At 29.9% G+C, this 22,546-nt stretch overlaps 1 protein-coding gene across 1 annotated transcript in view; it reads left to right on the top strand.

The window, feature by feature from the left end:
* The window catches only part of LOC127287027 (ichor), a 39,617-nt gene extending 26,632 nt beyond the window's left edge, over positions 1 to 12,985 (top strand). The window contains exon 2 of the mRNA XM_051313730.1: positions 6,901 to 12,985. Coding sequence (XP_051169687.1) covers positions 7,911 to 9,194 — 1,284 coding nt within the window. The 5' untranslated portion in view covers positions 6,901 to 7,910 and the 3' untranslated portion in view covers positions 9,195 to 12,985. The remainder of the gene's footprint in view (positions 1 to 6,900) is intronic.
* The last annotated feature ends 9,561 nt before the right edge of the window (positions 12,986 to 22,546 follow it).

Raw genomic sequence — 22,546 nt, 5'->3', positions numbered from 1 at the left:
TCACTTTTTTTCTTTTTTTAACTTTATTAAACAGTTAAACATTTAAATTTAAGGGTTGGATAATCGAATATGTATATGTTTATTTGTTCAAGAACCAATTGTTCATAGAAAGAAGTTGCGGTTAATACAGCGTAAAATTACAATCTCAAATTTCTTCTTTCAATAACCGATTTAACAAATAAATAAATTCTCTTCATTCGGTCGTAATTTGGATCATTTAAAAAGTCTGTCCATGTATTTCTAACAATTTCTATATCGTTGTTGGAACATATAAATTGTTGACGTATATCATTGTACATAGAACACTCGACAAATCAGGAAGAATCTGCAGGGATTGCGAATTATTCAATCTTTTTCGGTCTTCCTCATGTACATAAAATTCATATGCTTTAATTAGCCGTGTTTTATTTTTATTTAAATATTCAAGTGAAATTGTTCTCCAGCTATCTGCTTCACCTATCGACTCAAAAAATCTAGATATTTGTTTGCCCCAATTATATCTCACGTTCAAATCAGAAAGGAATCCAGTATCCCGTAATCTATTAAAACATATTTTGGGATATCTATTATCACTCATACTCAAAATTCTTTCTAACATGTTCAATATCAATTTAAATACTCTAACTTCAAGTTTATTCCTTCCTGTTTCTAAACGAATAGCATAAGCTGGTGTATTCAAAGGGACTCTTAGTAATTTTTTATAAAAATTAGACTGCACTTTTTCGATTTCATCGAGATATCTCAAAGCCCAGATTTGAATACCATAAGATAAGACGCTAATAATAAGACTGTTACATATTCTCTCGTTTGTTGCCCACTGATTTTCATTTATTCTATTTATTATTGATATTGATGAAACAACGGCTAAATTAGCTTTACTTATGAAATCCTGAGAAGCATCGGAAAAAATAGAGGATTCTGAGAATGGGACTCCCAAATATGTATACTTCTTGACTGTTTCAATTTTCTCCTGTCCATACATAAAATATTCGTATCCCGACTTTTTCTTCCCTCCACTTTTTCGGAAAATGACGATTTTAGTTTTACTAACATTTACTTCAAGTTCATTAATTTCACAATATTTACGTAATGCTTTCAGTATTTTATTCATCCCTGCCGGAGATTCAGACATAATGGCTATATCATCGGCATAAGCAACAATAAGAATTTCTATGAGGTGACCCACAGACACTCCATGAATACCCTCGTTTCTTAAAAACTCTTCCAAGTCAGCGATAAAAAGTGAAAAAAGGATAGGGCTACAAACTTCTCCCTGTAACACCCCCCTTGTAACTTTAGTTGATTTAGAAACACCATCACTGTTCCTGACAGAGACGTTTGCTTTTTTATATAAATCCATAAGAATCTTTATTACCTTATCACTAATGCCCAAACAATATAATTTTTTCCAAAGAAGCTGATGATTAATTGACGGAAAAGCCCCTCGAAAGTCGACAAACAGGACAAACAGTTTCCCCCGCTTAGCATTGATTTTTAATTGTATAATGGAATTTAGGGTAAAAATAGGATAATCGAATATAATACTTGGACAATTAATTTTACACTCTGGTCAATCGAAATAATTACCCAAAATAGTTTCTTCAATCACTTCTTTAAACAATAACCCGAGTTAAAATTTCATATTGTACATTTTTCATTTTCTTTTTCAACTTATAATAGTTTGACATTTAAATTTAAGGGTTGGACAATCGAATATAATGCTTGGACAATTTATTTTACCTCCTGGACAAAAAAATGTGAAAAATGGTCAATATTAAATTTTGGGGAGGGCATTTGCTTAAAGAAGTGAAGGAAAAACTACATTGGGTAATTATTTCGATTGTCCAGAGGGTAAAATTAATTGTTCAAACATTATTTTCGATGTCCATCCCTTGGATGTAAATGTCCAAGTGTTATAAGTTAAAAAATACGAAAAAAATGAAAAATGGTCAATGTGAAATTTTGACGGGAGAAATTATTTAAAACAGTGAATAAATAATTATTTTGGTTATTAATTGTATTTGTCCAGGTTGTAAAATAATTTTTGTTTTTGTAAGTGATATGCAATAGATGATTTCACTTGTTTTATTACTTGAGGAATCTTTTTTTTCATTTTACTGTAATTATAAATTAGGGACTGAAAAGTTATAGATTGATTGAAGGTGGACTTACCTTGGACAAACGATATATAAGGTTAAAACTTTTGATTTCCAATTTTTTTCAATTTTAGTGATTTTGAGCAATTTTTTTAATTTTTTTTCATTTTTATATTGCATGTCATTGGTTGGACAAAATATAAATTCAATCTTTCTAGTGTAAAGTTGAAGCCCGATTTTTAACAGTGTATAGAAAAGTAAAAAATTTTAATGTGGGAGAGCCAACTTCGCAGACCTTCCACCTTACATCAATCTATGGCTTTACAAAAAGATTTATATTCACGGTGTGTCTGAAGCAACTTTAATAACATTTTTCAGTAAATATTAATTTTATTTTACATATAAGAAAAACGTTGTTAGCCTCAAGAATGAAATTGCAACATACTTTACAAATATACTGTTTGTTAAGAATGTTCTTATTGTCAACTAAAATTCAACTTAAATTGCTAATATTAATTACTAAATTAAAAAAATAGCCGTAAATTCAAATTATTTTGAAATTAGAAGTACTTATTCAATCTTTTTATTTTCATCTTCGAATCTTCCTCGTGACGTTTTAGCGTCCAACAATATTCGGAGATCATATTCACTGTTCTTTTCCTTAGATGCGTTTTTTTTATTGCTTCTATTTTTTGATGAAATCTTTCACCTTGATCGTTACTTACTTGCCCAAGGTTTATGGAAAATAAGTCTAAATGGAAGTGAAAAGATGAATTTTTATAAATGTTGCAATTTAATTCTTGAAGCTAACAATGTTTTTCTTATATGGAAAATAAAATTAATATTTAATGAAAAAAGGTATTCTTAACAAGATCAAGATACAAAAAGAAATGTAAAAACTTCAAAAACAATTTACATAAAACAATTATTAAGAATGAAAAATTAAGGAAAACTGACAACAATCATACTAATTACGTATGCGTTAAACGTATGCCTTATCATGCTATAAAAGCTAGATTTTTCTCTCCGTGTAGTATTGCAAATAGAAAAACTGCAATAAATCAGTCAATTTTTAAAGAAATCTATTCAAATAGGGCTCGTTCGACGCAGAATTTAGTATGCTTAAATATTGCGTGAAGAAAAAAAATGTTTAAAATATAATCAATGCCGTAAACATCAGTTAAAGTTGAAAATTTGAGGAAAAGCTGACAATTTCTTTCTTGGAACTTTTCTCTTGTAAATATTACGTTTAATAAAAGAACTGTATGTGGGTTGAAAAGCCCTGCTTTTCAGCTTCAAAATGAAGAAAAAAACTTTTAAATTGGTGCAAAAATAAAAAAGTTACAAGGGATTATATTCATAAATATACGTGAAAACAGTTTTTTGGTTCTAAAATCAAAATTTGGGGGTGTTAGGGAAATTTTAAATACACCATTCTTCTTAATTTTTTGTTACCTACAACCTCTAGTAGGTCTGATAAAAAGTGTTGTTTTGCTGTCACACAGTGTTATAGGTTATACTTTTGATGTATTAATATTTAAGGAAAAAATTACCACATTAGCAGGACTTGAATAAAAGGTATTTATTTATTTGCAGAATAAAATGTGACTTTTTAGGTTAAAATTAAAAATTTATAACTATTAATGTTTGAAGCTTATTTATTCCTTTGTATCGAATTAGTTGTATCAAAAAAACTTATAAAAATTATTCAATTCACATTCAATCCACATTCAATTAATTTGAGCTCTAAAAAATGCTCGGGTCTACTGGACCCATGGTGCGATATTATATATTTTGTAAAAAAAAGTTAATTCCATTGAAATTTATTAATTTTGAAACAGAAAAACATAAACTCGCCACCTCGTCCCATCTTTTTTGAAAATTGCGATTTTGATAACATTTTTTTCGGCGGCTATAATTTAATCCACATACGAGATACGTCAAAATGATGTACAGCAAAGTTGAACCTAAAGAATCAAGCTTTCAAATAAGGTGTTGTTTATTAAAATTGACTGATTTTTGCGATCGCTACATACTTCTGCATGCCAAACTCACCAACACGCCCCACTGTACTTTATATATTACCCGGTTCAATTTCAGAAATTTTCCTGGTGCATTTATACAGTCTTCAAGCAATTGTTATGAAAGTGTCAAATGCTTTATGACAACTATTTGTACATTAGACCTAACAATGCTTGATGGTTTCTTAACAGGAAGCTTTTTCTACTGTGTAAATTTGAATCAGCGATAAGTATACCACTAACTGCTACCAATCAGCGCGTATGTATGCTGAAAAATTCGGAAAATTTCACTAATTCATCAGTGCATATACGCTGATTGGAATCAGGGTATACTTATAGCTCAGAATAAACATTTAGAGTGATCAGTCACCCAGTAAAAAAAAAGAATTAGGAGTAAGCGAAAAGAATTGGTGGTAACTTTAGCTGAATGCGGTTTGGCGAAAAAACCGAATTGGAACGTTACGGTGAATTATTTTTTTCTTACCGTGAATTCTTTTCTCTTAAACATTTGAATTGACGTTTGTTTATTCGAGTTTGCATTATAAATGAATAAGAATAAATGTTTCGAAGTGTAAAAAAGCCGATTTGGAATAAGAAATATATAATTTTTTAAAAAGAAATAAAAGTGAAATGTGATAGATTTACCGACAATTTTACCATGTGAGTACTACTCATATGGTAAATTTATCATATGAACACTACTCACTTGATAAAATCCTCGGTGAATCTGTCACACTTCACTTTCATTTATTTTTTTTAAATTATATATTTCTTATTCCAAATCGGCTTTTTTAGACTTCGAAGCATTTATTTTATTCATTTATAATGCAAACTCGAATAAACAAACGTCAATTCAAATGTTTAAGAAAAAAGAATTCACGGTAAGAAAAAAATAATTCACCGTAACGTTCCAATTCGGTTTTTTCGCCAAACCGAATTCAGATTAAGTTACCACCAATTCTTATCGCTTACTCCCAATTCTTTTTTTTTACTGGGCAGTTATACATATTTGAGGGATAACTATAGGACATCCCTCTAAATGTTTTAACAAACCCTTCACAGATGTTTTGTTCATATCTCCTGGAGGGACAATCGACTTAAATCAAGGGACAAATTATCCTTCTTGGGGATCACCTTCTTATCATGCGAGAGATAAATATATATGACAATCTAACCTCAAAATGTAATACATTTATTAGTTAATTCAAATTATTGATAATTAGTTTTAATTAATTCATCCATAAGTGATTAATTAAAATATTAAGTGAACTGTTTTGAAATGAAAATAATTAACTTTTTGATGGGTCCTAAGTGGTTAATTTAGATCATGCCTAATGGGCAAAAAACGAACATGGTTTTTGGGTTTCTATAATGGTTTTTCTATTTATTATGTATCAAAATAAAGGAAATATATACATATTCTTTTTAAAGTTTGCTTTTGCAATAGTTATACTAATAATACTAGATTTTTTAATCTTTTTAGTTAGAATAAGTTGATTGAATATATATTAAAAAATGTTAAACTAAGCGCGCGAAAAGGAAAAGTATTTTTACATTTACACGATTTGAAGGAATGAAGATAAACCGTCAATTCTTTTTTTGTTTGGAAGATGATTTAATTCTGTGTCAAATCAGACGAGTGTAAATAGCATTTTTAACAATCCAAATTAATTATGCCTACCTACTCGGCATGGTATTTTTCAGTCTTTATCTAAATAACATTTTATAATTAATTTTTGATTTTTAGTTATACTTAATATTCTTTCCTTGACACAGAATTAGATGATCTTTCAAATAAAAAAGAATTGACGCTTTATCTTCATTCCTTCAAATGTTATTAATTACTTAAATAATTTATATTATTAATTTAACACCCGTTTATCCGAAATAGTTCATATAGGATTCGTTGGATGCGGATTTCGATAAGCATTGTAATGGTGTTTTTAAAAATTTAACCACCGATTTATTATGACTTAAACAATATTCATGATTTTTTTCGCACTTCAAAATGAGGGAAAATATATTTGAATCAAAATCATTTGAATATGAACATGGTTGTTGTTCCAAGTGTGTTGACCATTAAAGTGTTCATGTACAAGACAATGCAAATGCTTTAGTACAATATCTTATTTGTATAGGTAACATTCAATTAATTTTTTCATGGTTTGTCGAATTTCATAATTAATGAAATATCCCAATACTAGGGTCGTAATATTCTAACCTAAAAGTGCAAAAAAGACGTTCTTTGTCTGTATTTTAGGGCATATAATATCATTATTATCATTGGATTACATAAATAATGCGCATGTGACTAGTGGGTTAATATTTACTTCAATTACTAGACTTCACTTAACTAGTGTTCTGATGATGGTGTCGTACCAAGATACTAAAAAGTTGCCAAAAAAGTGAATTTTGTGTTCACAATTAAATTGAAAGTATCAAATTGATATATTAATTTGTTACTTTAAAATTAACTGTGTTCTAATTATACATATTCCTATAATTGAAAAAATTTAACCGCATACATATGACAATAATGGAAAAAACATCTTTAATCATTAATCCCAGAAATTTTTTTTTTCTTGGGGCAATTCAGACATAATGCCCAGATATAAAGTTTATAATGTTATATAAACAACATACAGAAATTTTAAACAGATGAAAGTTCTTTAAAACACTTTAAAGTTAAGCATAAGTTTTGAAACTTAATTTCTTAATTATTTTACAAAAAATAAGTTTTTAAAGGATTGTCTTGAAAAAACACTATTTATCTATTGTTACAGGTCCTCGCGGCGCCGTAGGCGGTTGCAGCACATCTGGGTATAAATTGGATCCTTGGTGGAATCCCAATTCATTTTGTCCCTCGATATCAAGTCCAAGGCAACCATATACCGATGAAGGACCACTGAATGATAATTTTCATTATTGTAATCTGCAACATCGTTTCACGTCTTTTTCATCTTCGAACCAACAGTTTCGTCATCATAATCAGTCACAACAACATTTCCTGCAGTCAAATTCTATTAAAACTTTAGAGCAGGAAGCTGGCCCAAATCTCGATTCTGTAAACACGAAATGCCTTGATGCTTCAAAATCTTTAACAGAAGATTCAAATTCATTACCTGCTTGTTCAATCATAAGTAATAAACAAGTACTGTCTTCTTCACTTACATCTTCTACATCGATAGAAGAGGAAAATTCGTATTTACTAAAAAGAGCATTTTCTGAGGGTCAGAGTAACGTTATTTCCTCTTTAGTATCTCCAACTGCTGAGATTTCTCCGGATATTCAAATTAATGTTGATGATGCATTTGGTCCCACAAATGATACTTTTTCTTCAATTAATATTAGGATAAAAGAAGAACATTCTAATACAAATCGTGTTGAAGATCGAACTATCGGAGTATTACCTTCACCTAAATCTTCTCAACCCTTAAATCCTTTAATTTTAAGTTCCCTTCTTTCCTCTTTTCACATACCAAATAATAGTATAAAAGAAGAAGAAGAGGAAGAAGATCTTTTAAATAAGAACGTAAAATCGGTATATATTCCAAAACAAGAAAGAAATCAATTTAAACAAAAAGAAGGTGTCACTAAAGCAGGGTACTCTGCGTTAACTGAAAATATTTCACATGCTGCGCAAAAAGATTTAGTCTCTACATCTCTCTCCAATTTTCTTTTTACGTGTAATAAAAATTCACAAAAAGTAATTAACAGCAGAACACTTAGTTTCTCGAAAAGAGAATCTTATTCCCGACATATAGAATCTCGAACGACTGCATCCGTGATCGACATGAAGTACGAAACCCAGTCAGGTGCACCTACTGTACCACCACATCTTACATCTTCTGGAATTGAACCACCTCATAGTAGTCAAGCGAGCGGAATTACTGTTGGAAGTTCACCTGCTGAAATAGTAGGCGTTGAAAGCCTTTTATTATCACCGTGGAGTGCTTCCGGGCCAGATTTTATAGAAACGTCTGACGTCAAGCAGACTGCATCTGATTTACAAGATGCTTGGGACACAATTCTACTTGGTTCCTCAGTGGGTGTAGCATCTGCTCAATCTCTTGCCGAGTTAAAACCACTTCCACCATTTACTGGTTACACTGGACATCTTAGTATTAACGGAATTCCGGGTCATCACTATCATGCAATAGCATCTTCAGCTCAGCGACCTACTTTGCAATCATCATCACCATCGCCGTCTTCAAATCAAGAATACTATGAAGCTCCAGTTGTTTCTTCTAGTACACCTTGCCCTCAAGGTAATCAAAAACAACACCAACATCAGCATCAACAGCAGCAACAATTGCCACAGTCAACACAACAAGTCGATTACGATATTGAAGACATTGCCCAAATAATCGGATCTGCTATTGCTGATACAACAGTACCTGGAGGAGGTAATGAACCCAACTCGGATCACGATCCCGATGCATCAAGAGATTGGATAGATATTGCAGAATGGATTGATACTGCTTGTTCTCCAAAAGCTCATGAGCAAAATTCACCCAGTCCTTATTCGCAAATTTATACAACAACAGCATCATCTAATCAAGTCCAGCAACATGGTTCTACTTTACAAAATCTGTTAACTCATGGATATGCGCCGCTTCTTCAGGCTAGGCTTCAAGCCGGAAACGCTGTCCTTCAAAATACTCCATGTGGTGAGACACCCTCTTCAACTAGCCCTTACCCACCTGTTAGTCCCCCAGGAAGAGTATCAACCTCTTGTAGTCCAGATCATCTTTTACACTCATCTTATGCAGCACCATCGCATCCCAGGAAAAGATCCAGACCGAATCCTGGTTCACAAAATCCTTCCAAGAAAAATTCAGGTTCTACATCTCTTTCCTATGGGACTGAATCGGGACTTATTGGTGGAAAGGAGAAACCCGTTCATAGGTGTTCTATATGCAATCGAGGATTTCTTAACAAAAGCAATATCAAAGTTCATTTGAGGACACATACTGGTGAAAAACCTTTTAGATGTGAGGTTTGTGGTAAAGCTTTCAGGCAAAAAGCTCATCTTATCAAACATCAACAAATTCATAAAAGAATTGGCAGGGATTAACACTAAATACCTTTAAAAAAAACTCATTAGTGTTATGTGCCTTGTACATATTGGTCTTCTCAAACCAAGTTACATTGTGTGATATGATACGAAATGGTTTGTTTACTTAGGGAACAATAAATAATATTTAAGGGGCTTCAAAGAATTTTAAATTCAAATTTGTCTTCTTTTTATTATAATCGTAGGATTGAACTTTAAAAAAATATTAAGCCGTCATATGACATCTTTTTTGTATTATTTTAATTGCAATTCAACGATAGACGATCTCGTGTTTAAAGTGATGTTTCTTTAAAAGACAACAGTCAAATTATGCCGTTTGATGTATATATACGTAAGAACGCCCACCCATTGTACGGAAGTTAAACAAAGGAACAGTGAATTAAATGAATGATAATAGACAAATAAAAAGACGTATAAGCTACCGGCAAAAATATTGAATCCGCAAAAGAGTAACTATATTTTTACAAATCTATTATATAATAAAGTAAGATAAAATTTTCCACTTTGACATTGTTTTTACAGTTATTGGGGAAAGTGAATATGAAAAGTATACTGCATTCTTCCTTTCAGAAATATTGAAATATCAAATTGTACTATTTGTAGAATTGTTATTGAAGGTGTAAAAATTTAGAGATTACAATATGCCAGAAACTATTTCAGAATGTTCAACATTGAACAATTTATCATTGTTTCTGTACTTTAAAGAAAAATATAAATTAGTATGGTTAATAATTCTATCTCTTGGTAAATTAATAATATAAATTAACATTTAGAAAATATTAAATAATAATTATATAACGAAATTCTTTATGAGTCTATAGAGTTGATTTTTTAAATATATTTTTAAAACCATTTAACTAAAAGGAAAATAAAGGTATGAAAAATTTTTTTAACTTGTTGGACTGTTGAGATTTTCAAACAACCCCCTATATATGTATGTATATAGGTACGATACTGGACAGAATTGTCAGTCCGAAAAAAAGGACGTGTAAAAATTATAATGAATTTTTGCAAAAATCAGAAACTTGATTAATTTTTCTCATACGTTGACTTTGGTCAACTTTGGTCTGTAGGACATCCTACAGATATCTAAATTTCCGGATACGGATATGATGTCCATAGGATATTTTGAATTGTCCGTTGCTATTAGGGTTATTTATTAAAAATATTTGCACTAGATGTAGTTTTACATAAAATTTTATAACCTTTTCAATTGATTTTATACCCGCTTTTCTAATAAATTTGCCATGATGGACGGTATTTGAAGTTAAATTCACCTTTAAATATTAAAAATTTATGAAAGGAACGTTTTCTAATTTATAAATTAGAAAATGTAATGTATTTTTACTGTGATAATTTGAATTACACACGTTTGCTTAAAAAGCAGGAATTGTATGAGGAATTATATTTATGTAGTATTTACGTAGAAAAGAATTATCGAATTCAGTATAGAGTTTTTTTAGCTTTCAGGAAACGTGCAAAAAAATTTCCTGTGTAGCCAAAAACGCCAACTCACAGAATCACAGAAACGTAAAATATATTGTTTCTACAGACTAAATTCTTAAATTTCCTATGCTGGTCAGTGGTAATCTAAAGAAACTTGGACGGTACATGCGTCAAAAAATTTAGAACATCCACAGGTAAATGTAGGTTTTCCACCAATTATGCTGTTTATAGAAACTATAATCCCTGTAAGTAGATGGCTTGTAGAGTAGTAGATCCCTGTAAGAAACTTTTTCATAAAAATAAGTAATAATTAAAGTAATTTCAAATATTTTACTAAAATAACTGATTTTTCTGGTGGACATGATAGCTCGAGATAAGATGAACTGAAATATATAAATTTAAAGATTTTGTTCACAGTGAACAAAGAATTTTGAAAACATTAAATTTTAAATTTTTTACGCAACTTTAAAGTAAAAAGTCACAATTTTTTTCCTCACTTTTTACTTCAAAGTTCTGTGAAGTTTAGAATTAACTTTTCAGTGAAATAGGAGATGAAAATTAAAATGTAAAGCATTCGTTGAGCACGAAAAAATTCTTAAGTGATTTGAGTTTAGTTTTTAATTGGTATAAAAACACACTTAAATTTATATCTTAGAAAAACTAAAAACAAATTTTTTTTAGAAAGCTTGTCTTTTAGAAAATTTTCCTTCAAAGCCGGTAATTAAATTTCAGATTAAATGCGTAAGATTATGTAAACAATTTTTTTTTAATTCAAAAATTTTTACGCCTTTTGGAAAAAATATTTTGTAATATGTTTAAGAAACATTTTTAAAATGTTTTAAAAGCCAACCGTAATATGTACAGAAAATGTATTCCTGATCTATGCTGGCTTTCCTGATATATAAGTTCTACATATTAGCAACAAGTGGTAAATCAAATAAAAAAGTACAAAGTTTAACAATCGTTTACATTCGATAAAAGTTTGAAAAAATTATAAAATTCCATGAAATTACTTACCCCGATAACTACAATATGGGACAAAAAATCCTAATCCCAAAAGTTTAGTTTTAGATTTTAAAACATATTAAAAACATTGTGTTTTCCACACAAGTTTAAGATGTTTTAACGTCATTATTATATAGTTTAATTTTTCAAATTTTAACCTAATTTGCGCCGGAAGATTTTTATATTATTTCGCATGTTTTGTCTGTAGTATGTATTTATTTATCGACAAATATATTTTTGTATAAAAACTTATGTGAGATGTGATCATGTATATGTGCGACGATGTACCTATGTTTGTAGTTATGGTTTAATTTGTTTTTAATCAATTATTTATAAATAGTCTTATATTATATTTTTCCGTCCTCTAAGTTTTCTTTTTTCTACTCTTACTATTTATTTTCATGTATCCTACCTCTAAAAATTGTAAGATAGACTTTTATTAACTACGAAATCTTTAATTTTTTTAATTTTTTATTATTTTCTAACATAACTTCTATCTTTCAATCATTTTTCAATTATTTTGACTTAATTTATTATCTTTTAACGTTAAAATTAATCGTCTTTACTACTTTCCTTAATCTATTGTAATTCGTCAATATTGTGTTTGGGTCAAAATTAGGGTTTTGACAAAACAAATTTTTCAGATTTCATATTTAAGAAAAGACATTGGCTTTGCGAAAAGTAATTTAATCTTGGGCACAATTTTGAAATATGGAAGAATTCAAAAAACGTGATAGTATGTGACAAAATTAATAAAATTTATTTATGAAATATTGACATGGTACAATAAATATTCTGTAATTTTCTATCGTGACTTAATTTTCTGGTAAGAAGAGGTTTTTTAAAATGTATAAAAATGATTACACAACATTTTAAAACTAACAATAGTCTGGTATTGAATAAATTAATTTATTTGAAGTCACTTTAATCCGCTTTAATATATTTTTTATTAAAATAAGTTTGCAACATTTACTATATGAATAGAAATCAGTTCTAAAGTGACATTAGTTTGAAATTAAAGTTGTTAATAATTGAGTGATATTCGTAGCCATATTTATTACCTTTTAGTAACCTCTTCTTTCCAATAATCTTGTTTTGTACATAAGAATTTCATCGAAAACTTGTTATCACTCACAAATTTGTCAAATATATTTAAGACCCATTAGATAGTATGAAATATCTTAATTGCAGTTTCAAAAAATAATGCTATTTTTAAAAATGTTGAATTTTGAGAAATTTAGGAATCAATTTGTGCCGACAGCAATTACGGATTAGAGCTTGCATCGAGCCAGTTGTGAATTATTTATATATTAATGTTGGATTAAATGATTGTTACCGTACACTGAAATTTTTTTCTTTTTTGTTCATCCCACATCCTTTTTCAAGTAACTTTTCTCCAGTTAGTTTACATTACGGTAGTATTAACTTTTGTCAAAGTTTGACACTTTATTTTAGAACTTAAAAGGGGCGCCTATTTTATAGAATGTCAAAAAATATGTAAATTTCAGGAATTTTTTTCTCGAACTCATTAAAATAAATCGATGAGACATTTAGTGGATATTTTCCCTATTGAAAATCCCTGTACAAGATCTTGTACACGAAAATGTACATGTTCATGAGAACATATACAAGATCTTGTACAATTTCGGCACCAGAATTTGGAACAAGTTCTTGTACCAGAACTTGTACTAAAATCTTGTCAAAATTTAAAAACTTTTTAAAAATGCTCGATTTCAAAATTTTAACAACTGTCCACTTCCAAAATGTAATATACTGTTATTTCATTTGTTCTCAATGTTTTAAAAATTAATTAATTAATATTCATTAATCGAGCTGTCCTTGTGCACAGGTCATTTTTTTGACATTTTAAAGTGAATTCTCTTCGGCGACTTAAGAAATTCCAAATTTCAAATAATAAGGGCCACCCTGATATATAGGGGAGAGTGACAAACAGTGGGACACTTTTTTCAAAGACATATTAATATGTCAATTTTATATATTTTTGAACACTTTTTGGTATTACCATAAAGTTTGAACTCTTTTCTATACAATGCACATATTCTATTAAGATTATATTGTGATTAAATAAAAAAATTTGAAGTTTTTGAAACTTGATACATTTTTCTTGTTTTGAAGGTTTGTGTTTATTTAACAGTGGGACACCTATTATTAAGAACCGAATAATTATTTCAATAATAATATTCTGTTTCATACTTTGTAAATATATATTTTTTGCATTAAATAACGTTAACAAATGCTGCAAAACACTCATAATTTAATAATATTTTACATTTTTATAATACGATGTCAAGTTTCATATAAAAAATTGCTATTATATTTTTTCGCGTTTACAGTACTGCTGATCTTACGTCATAATTTGGTCATAACCTAAAAACAATTTGGAGCAAAATTTGAATAGTCGTTCTCTTATCAAGTGTTACTTTTTAAATGTTGTCGAACAATAATTGTAATAATTATTAATTTTGTTTTTTTTTGTTTTTAGCATAAAAAAATCACATTTTTAGTCGCTGTGTAAGTATAAATGCGCATGCGTATAGTTGACACAACTTATAATCAGTGTTGTCAAACTCCACGTTTCATAAACTTAAATTTTTGCCTGTCCAAGTGTTGAATGTCCCACTGTTTAAATTAAGCAATCACAATAAATTATTTAAATAAAAGTTGTTTGTGAAATTTTAAAATATTTTAAATTATTGGATATTATACTTAAAAACATAAATAAACGAAGTAACAATTACACTTTTTTTAAAAACTGTCCTATCTATATAAAAATCAGCATTGTATTTCAAGAAAAAATTTACTCTGGTACGTAAAGAACATTTTTTTTCAATTTTCTTCGTAAATAATGAATCAATGTGACTAAAATTTTTGGAGATAGTGTGTTGTCATAAACATGGTTTACATTTAAATTTTGGTCGAGTTTCTTTAAGTAGTTTTTCAGGAAATTAAAGTATCCTACTGTTTAAACTGTCCCACTGTTTGTCACTCTCCCCTATACACAAAAAACCTACTCTCATTTTTGTTGCAACTCAAAATGAGCCAATGCTAAACGACTCAGACAGTGGTGCCACCAACCTAACTCATTTTAGGTGCACTTCAAAATGAGTAGCGTACGCTACTCATTTTGAAACCAAGTTTTTTCTGTGTATGGGGTGAAATTCCTGTAACGAACTAAGTGAAAAAAAAGTTGATCGGATCGGCCTGTAACTTGCACATAGTTTAGCCCTAGGGGTGAGTACTTTAACCAAAAAGTATTGTTAGGTTTTTTCAAAAACTGTAGGAGAGAGAGGGGGATGAATTTTTTTGAAAAAATTAAACTGTGAATTTTTAAAGAGTTATAACTTTTAAACAATAGGATGAAAAAAAAAATGGACCTAAATGTTTTCGACAGGTTTTTTCCTGCTCTTTCGAATGAACAATATGAACTTTTTGGATTAGAGGATTTTTTTCATAAACAATGGCAATGTTAGCCAGTTATTTATTAACATTTCACTAATCCAAAATACTTCATATAGGGCTCGTTGGATGCGGAATTACGTCAGCTTTTAATTGGTAGCTTCAGAAATGCAACAACTTTATTTGTTTGTAAAATATTTAATATTTTATTAACTTTAATTAACACTAGAACTACCGATGGTACAAATTGTCCCGCCGCGCATGTTTCTTATAGTGTATCTTCCCTTAATGACTAGCTAGAGGGCTGAAATTTTCTGACTTTTATTTTTTTATGTTTTTTATGTGAACAGTATGGCGGTAATGATAAAACTGTTATATGATGCTTTTGACAAAACTGAAGTGCATCAATGGAGATGTGAGATTTATGATTATCAAAAATTAAAAGAACAGGATTGGATGCCGAAGATTGAGAGTGGTTTTGAAAATGCTTTAAAAACAACAAAAAGTCAGAAGCTATCATCCATCCACTTTTGTTCGCACTTCCGGCACTTCCGACTGGTGCGTTGGACAAGAAGTGGGATTTATAATTTTTTCGTGGAAAGACAAAAAACGGTGGTATATAGTTCCCTTGAGCCAATACAGCCAACGCCATTGTCACAAGAATTCCCCTTTCAGCGGAAGTTATCTTTCCAATGTGCTTAAAACGTCGACGACTCACAATTTTACCTGGATTTTGTACGGTAGTGAGCCCGGTTTCATCCATATTGAAGATGGATCGTGGTGGATAAGAAATTCGCTCATAAACTTTTTGTAAATTTTCAAAAAATTCCATGACAGTCGTTCGATTGAAAGCTGAGGCTCGGGCAAGGCTCGTAGCTTGAGGCATGGACAGATTATTATGATGCACTTCTTGCAGACATATCGTTGTTTAATACTGCGGAAATAGCATTTTTTAATTTTTCCCCTCCACAGCAAGCGTCTTGCGAATATAACTTCGCACCATTGTGATCTAAAAGAGATAAATGTTTAATTTAACAAAGGGTAATGTGTCACGAAATTCCCCTGGTGCTCATGTCACGAAATACCCCAGCATCATGTGTTATTTTTCGATTCAAAAAAACCTTATGGGAGATGATAGAGCATATACTCTACGTTTCAAATGCATTCATAAGATTATAGACAACAAAGTTTTACTTACCGGACGGTATTTTTAATTGAAAAATTCGTCGTGGAAACAAAAAAAACGAAGATTTCTAGGTTTTACTTTTTTGCTGCGAAAACACGTTTACTGTCACCACGAAGTAGTATAAGGAGACGTAACGCCCATAGTAGATTGTGGTGAAAGTGAGCCCCAAAATCGTGTCCTAGAGTTTACGCATTTTTCTAATAATGCGATGAGGACGCCGCGCGTGGAGAAATAGAGAATTAAAATTTATCACGTGCTCGCATGTGCTGACAAATTGTCTTGAACCGGTGTTTCGCGCTGGCACTTTGTGCTTTGTTAATGTTATCAGTGAAATGTCATGTTTTATAAAAGGATGTGGATCAAAAATAACTACAAAAGAAGAAAAAAATGGAGAAAATCGAAGTTTTTTTTCGGCTCGAACAGTATTTAATTTTTATTATTTATTATTGTTTTATTATTGTTAATATTATATCATTAGAGTTTTAATTATTTCCGAAGTGTTTTTTATTTTTTAATGCTTTCCTATTATAGTATACAAGTATTATAAGTTATTATCTTTGTTATATAAAAAACGTTAATCTTTAACATTTATTTGATTATTCTAATTCGTCAACAGCTTTTAATAATGAAATTAAGTCATCCACAGATTCGATTCTCACAAACCTTGAAAAAGGATGAATTTTTTTATTTATAATAATTTTAATACTTAAATCGCTATACAAAACAACTCTTTTTATTACACTCGCCTTATCATCATTCTCTAATTTCAAAAAAGCAAGGAAAGATTCATTTCCTTTAATGTAGCACCACTTTTCTGATGGCAATTCTATCATACTTAAATTGGTTTTGCAAGTTGTAAAATTGAATGTTGTAAAATCCATATTTGGCTTCAGCAACTACATTCTATATTTATTATTTTATTCTCCAAATATTTAATGAATAACCTAAAATAAAGTAATATTTATGATAAATGTTGTAATTTTAATCTTCAAAACATAAGTTATTTATTAAATTCTTAATGAAAAACGTACCTTTCATTTACTTTCACTAATATTTAATAGGGTAACTGCACCAGTGGTGGATCAGTTAAGCCCCTTAACTTTCTTATTTTGACTTTGAAGTTCTGTTAGGTTGCTTTTAGACAAATTCGAGGTTATTCTTTATAGTATTATGGACCAGATAGTTCCAATAGACATTTCCTTCAAGGTTAGACTTGATTTTGACACCTCCGTTTACTTTAATGCTCCATCAAAGATAATTTGTCAATGATCCTATTCTGGATCACTCCCACATAGCACGACTTCTTGCTGTGAGGTTACTGTAAGGATATCTGTAGGGTTTGTAAGGTTACTGTGTAAGCCTGCAGTAAACTTGAGGTCATCTTAAAACTTCCGCCTTACAGTAAGCTTACACAGTAAAGCTAAGGTAAGCTTACACAGTAAGGTCGTGGTAAGTTTACATGGTAAGGTTGTGGTAAGCTTACACGGTAAGGTAGTTGTAAGCTTCCTTTAAGGTTACTGTAAGGTTGATGTAAGGTTACTGTAAACATAGAATGTTGTTAATAAATAAAATTTATTAATATTTATGCGCAGTAGTTTTCTATGGCACATACGGCTGCGCAGTAACTTTTATTTGACAAACCCTATTGGGGTTCATAAAGTACTTTACCAAATATATAATTTTTTATACAAAAAAATTTATAATATAATATATATTATAATATAATTATTTTTAATATATTTTCATATTACTTTATATTAACAGTAACCTTACATCAACCTTACAGTAACCTTAAAGGAAGCTTACAACTACCTTACCGTGTAAGCTTACCACAACCTTACCATGTAAACTTACCATGACCTTACTGTGTAAGCTTACCTTAGCTTTACTGTGTAAGCTTACTGTAAGGCGGAAGTTTTAAGATGGCCTCAAGTTTACTGCAGGCTTACACAGTAACCTTACAAACCCTACAGATATCCTTACAGTAATATTGATCTGTATAACTTTCTTAACAATTACCGACACTTGCGGTTCATTTACTTACAAACGTGTAAACACAAATGACCATTTTTCTCGCAGTTGATCCACCACTGGTGCATGATCCACCACTGGTGCAGTTACCCTATTTCACAATATTTATTTTATTATTTATTTATTACACAATATTTTATCAAAACCACTTCGTGATCAAAACACTTTTGCTGTCAACTACAGTTGTTTACGCGATAGCAGACGACATATTTTGATTCCGATTTATCTCAGTAGAGGCGCTACAAGAGCATTATTCGAAAACCTTAGTAACTCTAGGACACGCATTTGGGGTTGCTTTGAATGCATGGCGTTACGTCTCCTTATACTACTTCGTGACTGTCACTAATAACATAGCACTGCAGATACGCTTAGCAAACTTCGTTATCAGTTAGATGTCTACTAGCGTAACCTTCAGAAATTTTCTCAGATTTTTCGTGAGACATAAATTCGTGTAGCGGAAATTTCAAATTTTTCGCGTTGTCACGAATTGCCCCGGTCTCCCGAACATCTCAATATTTTTTGAGGTTAAAATGCACATTTTTAACTTTCAAAAAAAAAATAAAAATAAATTTAAAAAAAAGTCAAAAAAAATTTTGATTTTCAGAAAAAAGGGTCAAATTTTGAATTTTTTTCACCAATCGAAAAAGCACAAAAGAACCTTTGGAAAACATATATGTCAAAATCTTTTTTATTTACTTATATAATATTTACAATTTTTAGTTAATTAATTAACTTTTAAGGTTAATAAAAAATGATATATTTTTTAAACAAATAAAGTTATCGTAATTCTGACGTTACTAAATGAAAGTTGACGTAATTCCGCATCCAGCGAGCCCTATATGAATTACTTTGAATTAGTATATTGTTAATAAACAAATGGCTAACATGGCAATTGTTTATAAAAAATCCTCTAATCCAAAATAATTTATATAGGGCTCGTTGGATGCGGAATTACGTTAGCTTTCAATTGGTACCTTCAGGATTGAAATAACATTATTTATTTGTGAAATATTTCATTTTTTATTAACATTAATTAATTAATTAATTAATTAATATCTCGAAAATAACAAAAAAAGACATCTCAATATTTTTTGTGGTGAAAATACACATTTTTAGCTTTAAAAAAAAATAAATAAAAAAAATAAGAAGGACCGAACTTAAAAAAAATTCGAAAAAATGTTTAATTTTCAAAAAAAGGGTCAAAATTTAAATTTTTTGAAAATTTTTTTGCACCATTCGAAAGAGCAGGAAAAAACCTTTCGAAAACATTTAGGTCTAATTTTTTTTTCATTCTTTTGTTTAAAAGTTATAACTCTTCAAAAATTCACAGTTTAATTTTTTCAAAAAAATTCATCCCCCTCCCTCTCCTACAGTTTTTGAAAAAACCTAACAATACTTTTTGGTTAAAGTACTCACCCCTAGGGCTAAACTATGTGCAAGTTACAGGCCGATCCGATCAACTTTTTTTTCACTTAGTTCGTTACAGGAATTTTACCCCATATATATTATATATAACGCCTCCCTACTGAAATTTTCCCATTGTGTACAATCTTTAAGGTCCACAATTCTTATTTCAAACCAAAAAAAATATAATTTTATCTTCAATTGTTCGTTATTGTCTTCTGTATGTATAATTTTTTTTTTTAATTTGAATTTAACATTTTGTTTTAAAGAAACTAGCGCCTCCGACGGCCTTTGACCGTCTCCGTTGTTTCTATTCTTTGTCCATTCAATTTAATTTTTAATTTATGTTTTATAATTTATTACAAATATTTTATTAAATATTTAAGAATATTGTTAACAAAATGCAAAAAGGCATGTAATTATAGAGAAAGTTTCAAACAGAAAAATAATAATCTATTATATTTGTACTGAAAATGATAATAATTTTTTTTAAAACTAAAAACACTTTTTTATTCAAGGTAATATTATTTTCATAATAATTTAATTTATTTCAAATATTTTATTATAATTTAATAAATTTCATTATTTTAAAAAAGCTTGCGCCATTTTGCCTTGGGCCAATCAGATGATTTCAACTAAATGTAGGTTATGTTCGCTTCTGATTCATGACAGCTGCAAACATTTACAACAAATAAATGCAATACTTTAAGATGATTTTCATAAAATGAATATACCATCGAGATATTTCGATACATTTTCATGTGCTTTGGATGCACTGTCTTTTTTAAGAAAGGAAAGTGAGACTTTTTTGGCGAAAATTAAATTATTATTAAAAATAATAATAAAAAAATAATCCTCTTAACTTATTTGATAGTAAAAAAAGTATAACTATTATTAAATAGTTATCTTAAGAGTAAAAATTCCTGAAGTGGATCACCTAAATTAAAGATGTACTGTATTTGCTTGGAAATATAGAAAATTAAAACATTATCAACACAAAACTTTTTGTGTTGATATATTCGTTTCGGCAAGTATAACATCTTTTCCAGCATTTACACAGGTCTACAAAATAAGACTTTTTTTTTTATTTGTCAGAGTAGTTTCCAATGCATTTTTGTGTTCCCGGGTTCCAAAATTGCGTATCACGTCAGGATTTTGAATAAAAAGGGGGTAAAGTCTCCGAAAACAGAGTTTTTGAGGGTTATCTTTATTTTTTTCTCTTAAACCCCACGTGCTAGTAACTTCTATATAGGCTTAAATTAAAGCTTATATCTTACACTTTAAGACCCATATACGCAAGACAAAAAATAATTTGAAAAAATTGAGGTAGAGACCCCGAAAAATGTATGTTTGAGGGTTTTCAGTATTTTTTTCCATAACCAGACGTGATAGACTTAAATTAAAGTTTAAAACGTACATTTAAGGGGCCATTCCAGTTCAAAATGGAAAAAAAGATAAGGCTTTTTTAGGATGTATTTCTAAAAAAAACCATGACATTTATTCAGAAATTTTTGTTTACATGTTATAAATAACTTATTGAAGAATATGAAAAAAAAAATTTCCCTTGTAGTCCAAGATGGCGGCGATGTACAACATTTTCAAAAAATGTTCATTTTTTCATGGGGGGATCGATTCCGACATTTCTACAACAGATAGAGACATTAAAGGAGTACCCGGATCAAATAACTCGACCGACGCTCGGACGCACGCTCTAATGGTAGTCGGGTAGCAGTGAGCCGCCCACAGGCTGTCACTGCTACTTGACTGGTAATAGAGCGTTCGTCCGAGCGTCGGTTGAGTTATTTGATCCGGGTACTCAAATAAAAACAATTTCTTCGTTAGATATTTCTCTATGGATGGAACCTCAAAAAGTAGAAAATTTCTTTTTCCCTTTTTTTCTATAACAGAAATTCCTAATAAAAACATGTGTTTTTTTCAAGTTTTGGGAAAAACGTACCCTAAAAAAAAGGTGACGAAAATTCCACTTTTTTGAGGTTCCATCCATAGATAAATATCTAACGAAGAAAATGTTTTTTATTTTATGACTCTATGTGTTGTAGAAATCTCGGAATCGCCAACCCCATGAAAAATGAACATTTTTGAAAATGTTGTACATCGCCGCCATCTTGGACTACAAGTGGAAAATTTGTTTTTTCTTATTCTTCAATAAGTTATTTATAACATGTAAAAAAAATTACTGAATAAATGTCATGGTTCTTTTTGAAATACCTACATGCTAAAAAAGCCTTCTTTTTCCTTATTTTGAACTGGAATGTCCGCTTAAAGTCCCATATGCGCATAATAATAAGAATTTGGAAATTTTTAAAAACCTAATTTTTTTTATCTTGCGTATATGAGTCTTAAAGTGTAGGATATAAGCTTTAATTTAAGCCTATATAGAAGTGTCTATCACGTCAGGTTAAGGAGAAAAAAAATACTGAAAACCCTAAAAAACACGGTTTTTGGAGACTTTAACTTTACTATAGTAAAGTGCGGCTATTCATGGACAATATTGTAAATCAATATAGTTACTGTTAATTCTGTAAATCAATTCTCAACATTTCTAAAATTCACATATACAGTATTCAAAATCAAAAAAGTTTATAGTAATATTTAACAGTTAGTTCGAAGAAGTGAATTTTAATATCGGCACTGTTAAAAATTGGTGAGTCATGAATAAAAGAATAGAAATGGGGAAATGAAGAAGGAAAGAACGACAGATTTATTGAGGTTTTGAAAGGTTGAGGTTTTGATGAAGAACTCGAATACATTGAGGCACACATTTATACACTGAGAATACTATATTGCTTAACATGGGGAAGACAGACCCCAAGAAGACTAGAACCAGGAGGTGAAACTTCCA

The sequence above is a fragment of the Leptopilina boulardi genome, unplaced genomic scaffold (assembly GCF_019393585.1).
Source record: "Leptopilina boulardi isolate dan_hultmark-lab unplaced genomic scaffold, ZJU_Lbou_2.1 LbouV2_122, whole genome shotgun sequence".
Taxonomy (NCBI): Eukaryota; Metazoa; Arthropoda; class Insecta; order Hymenoptera; family Figitidae; genus Leptopilina; species Leptopilina boulardi.
Note: the sequence above shows the minus strand (reverse complement) of the source record. Positions and strands in the feature narration are given on the sequence as shown.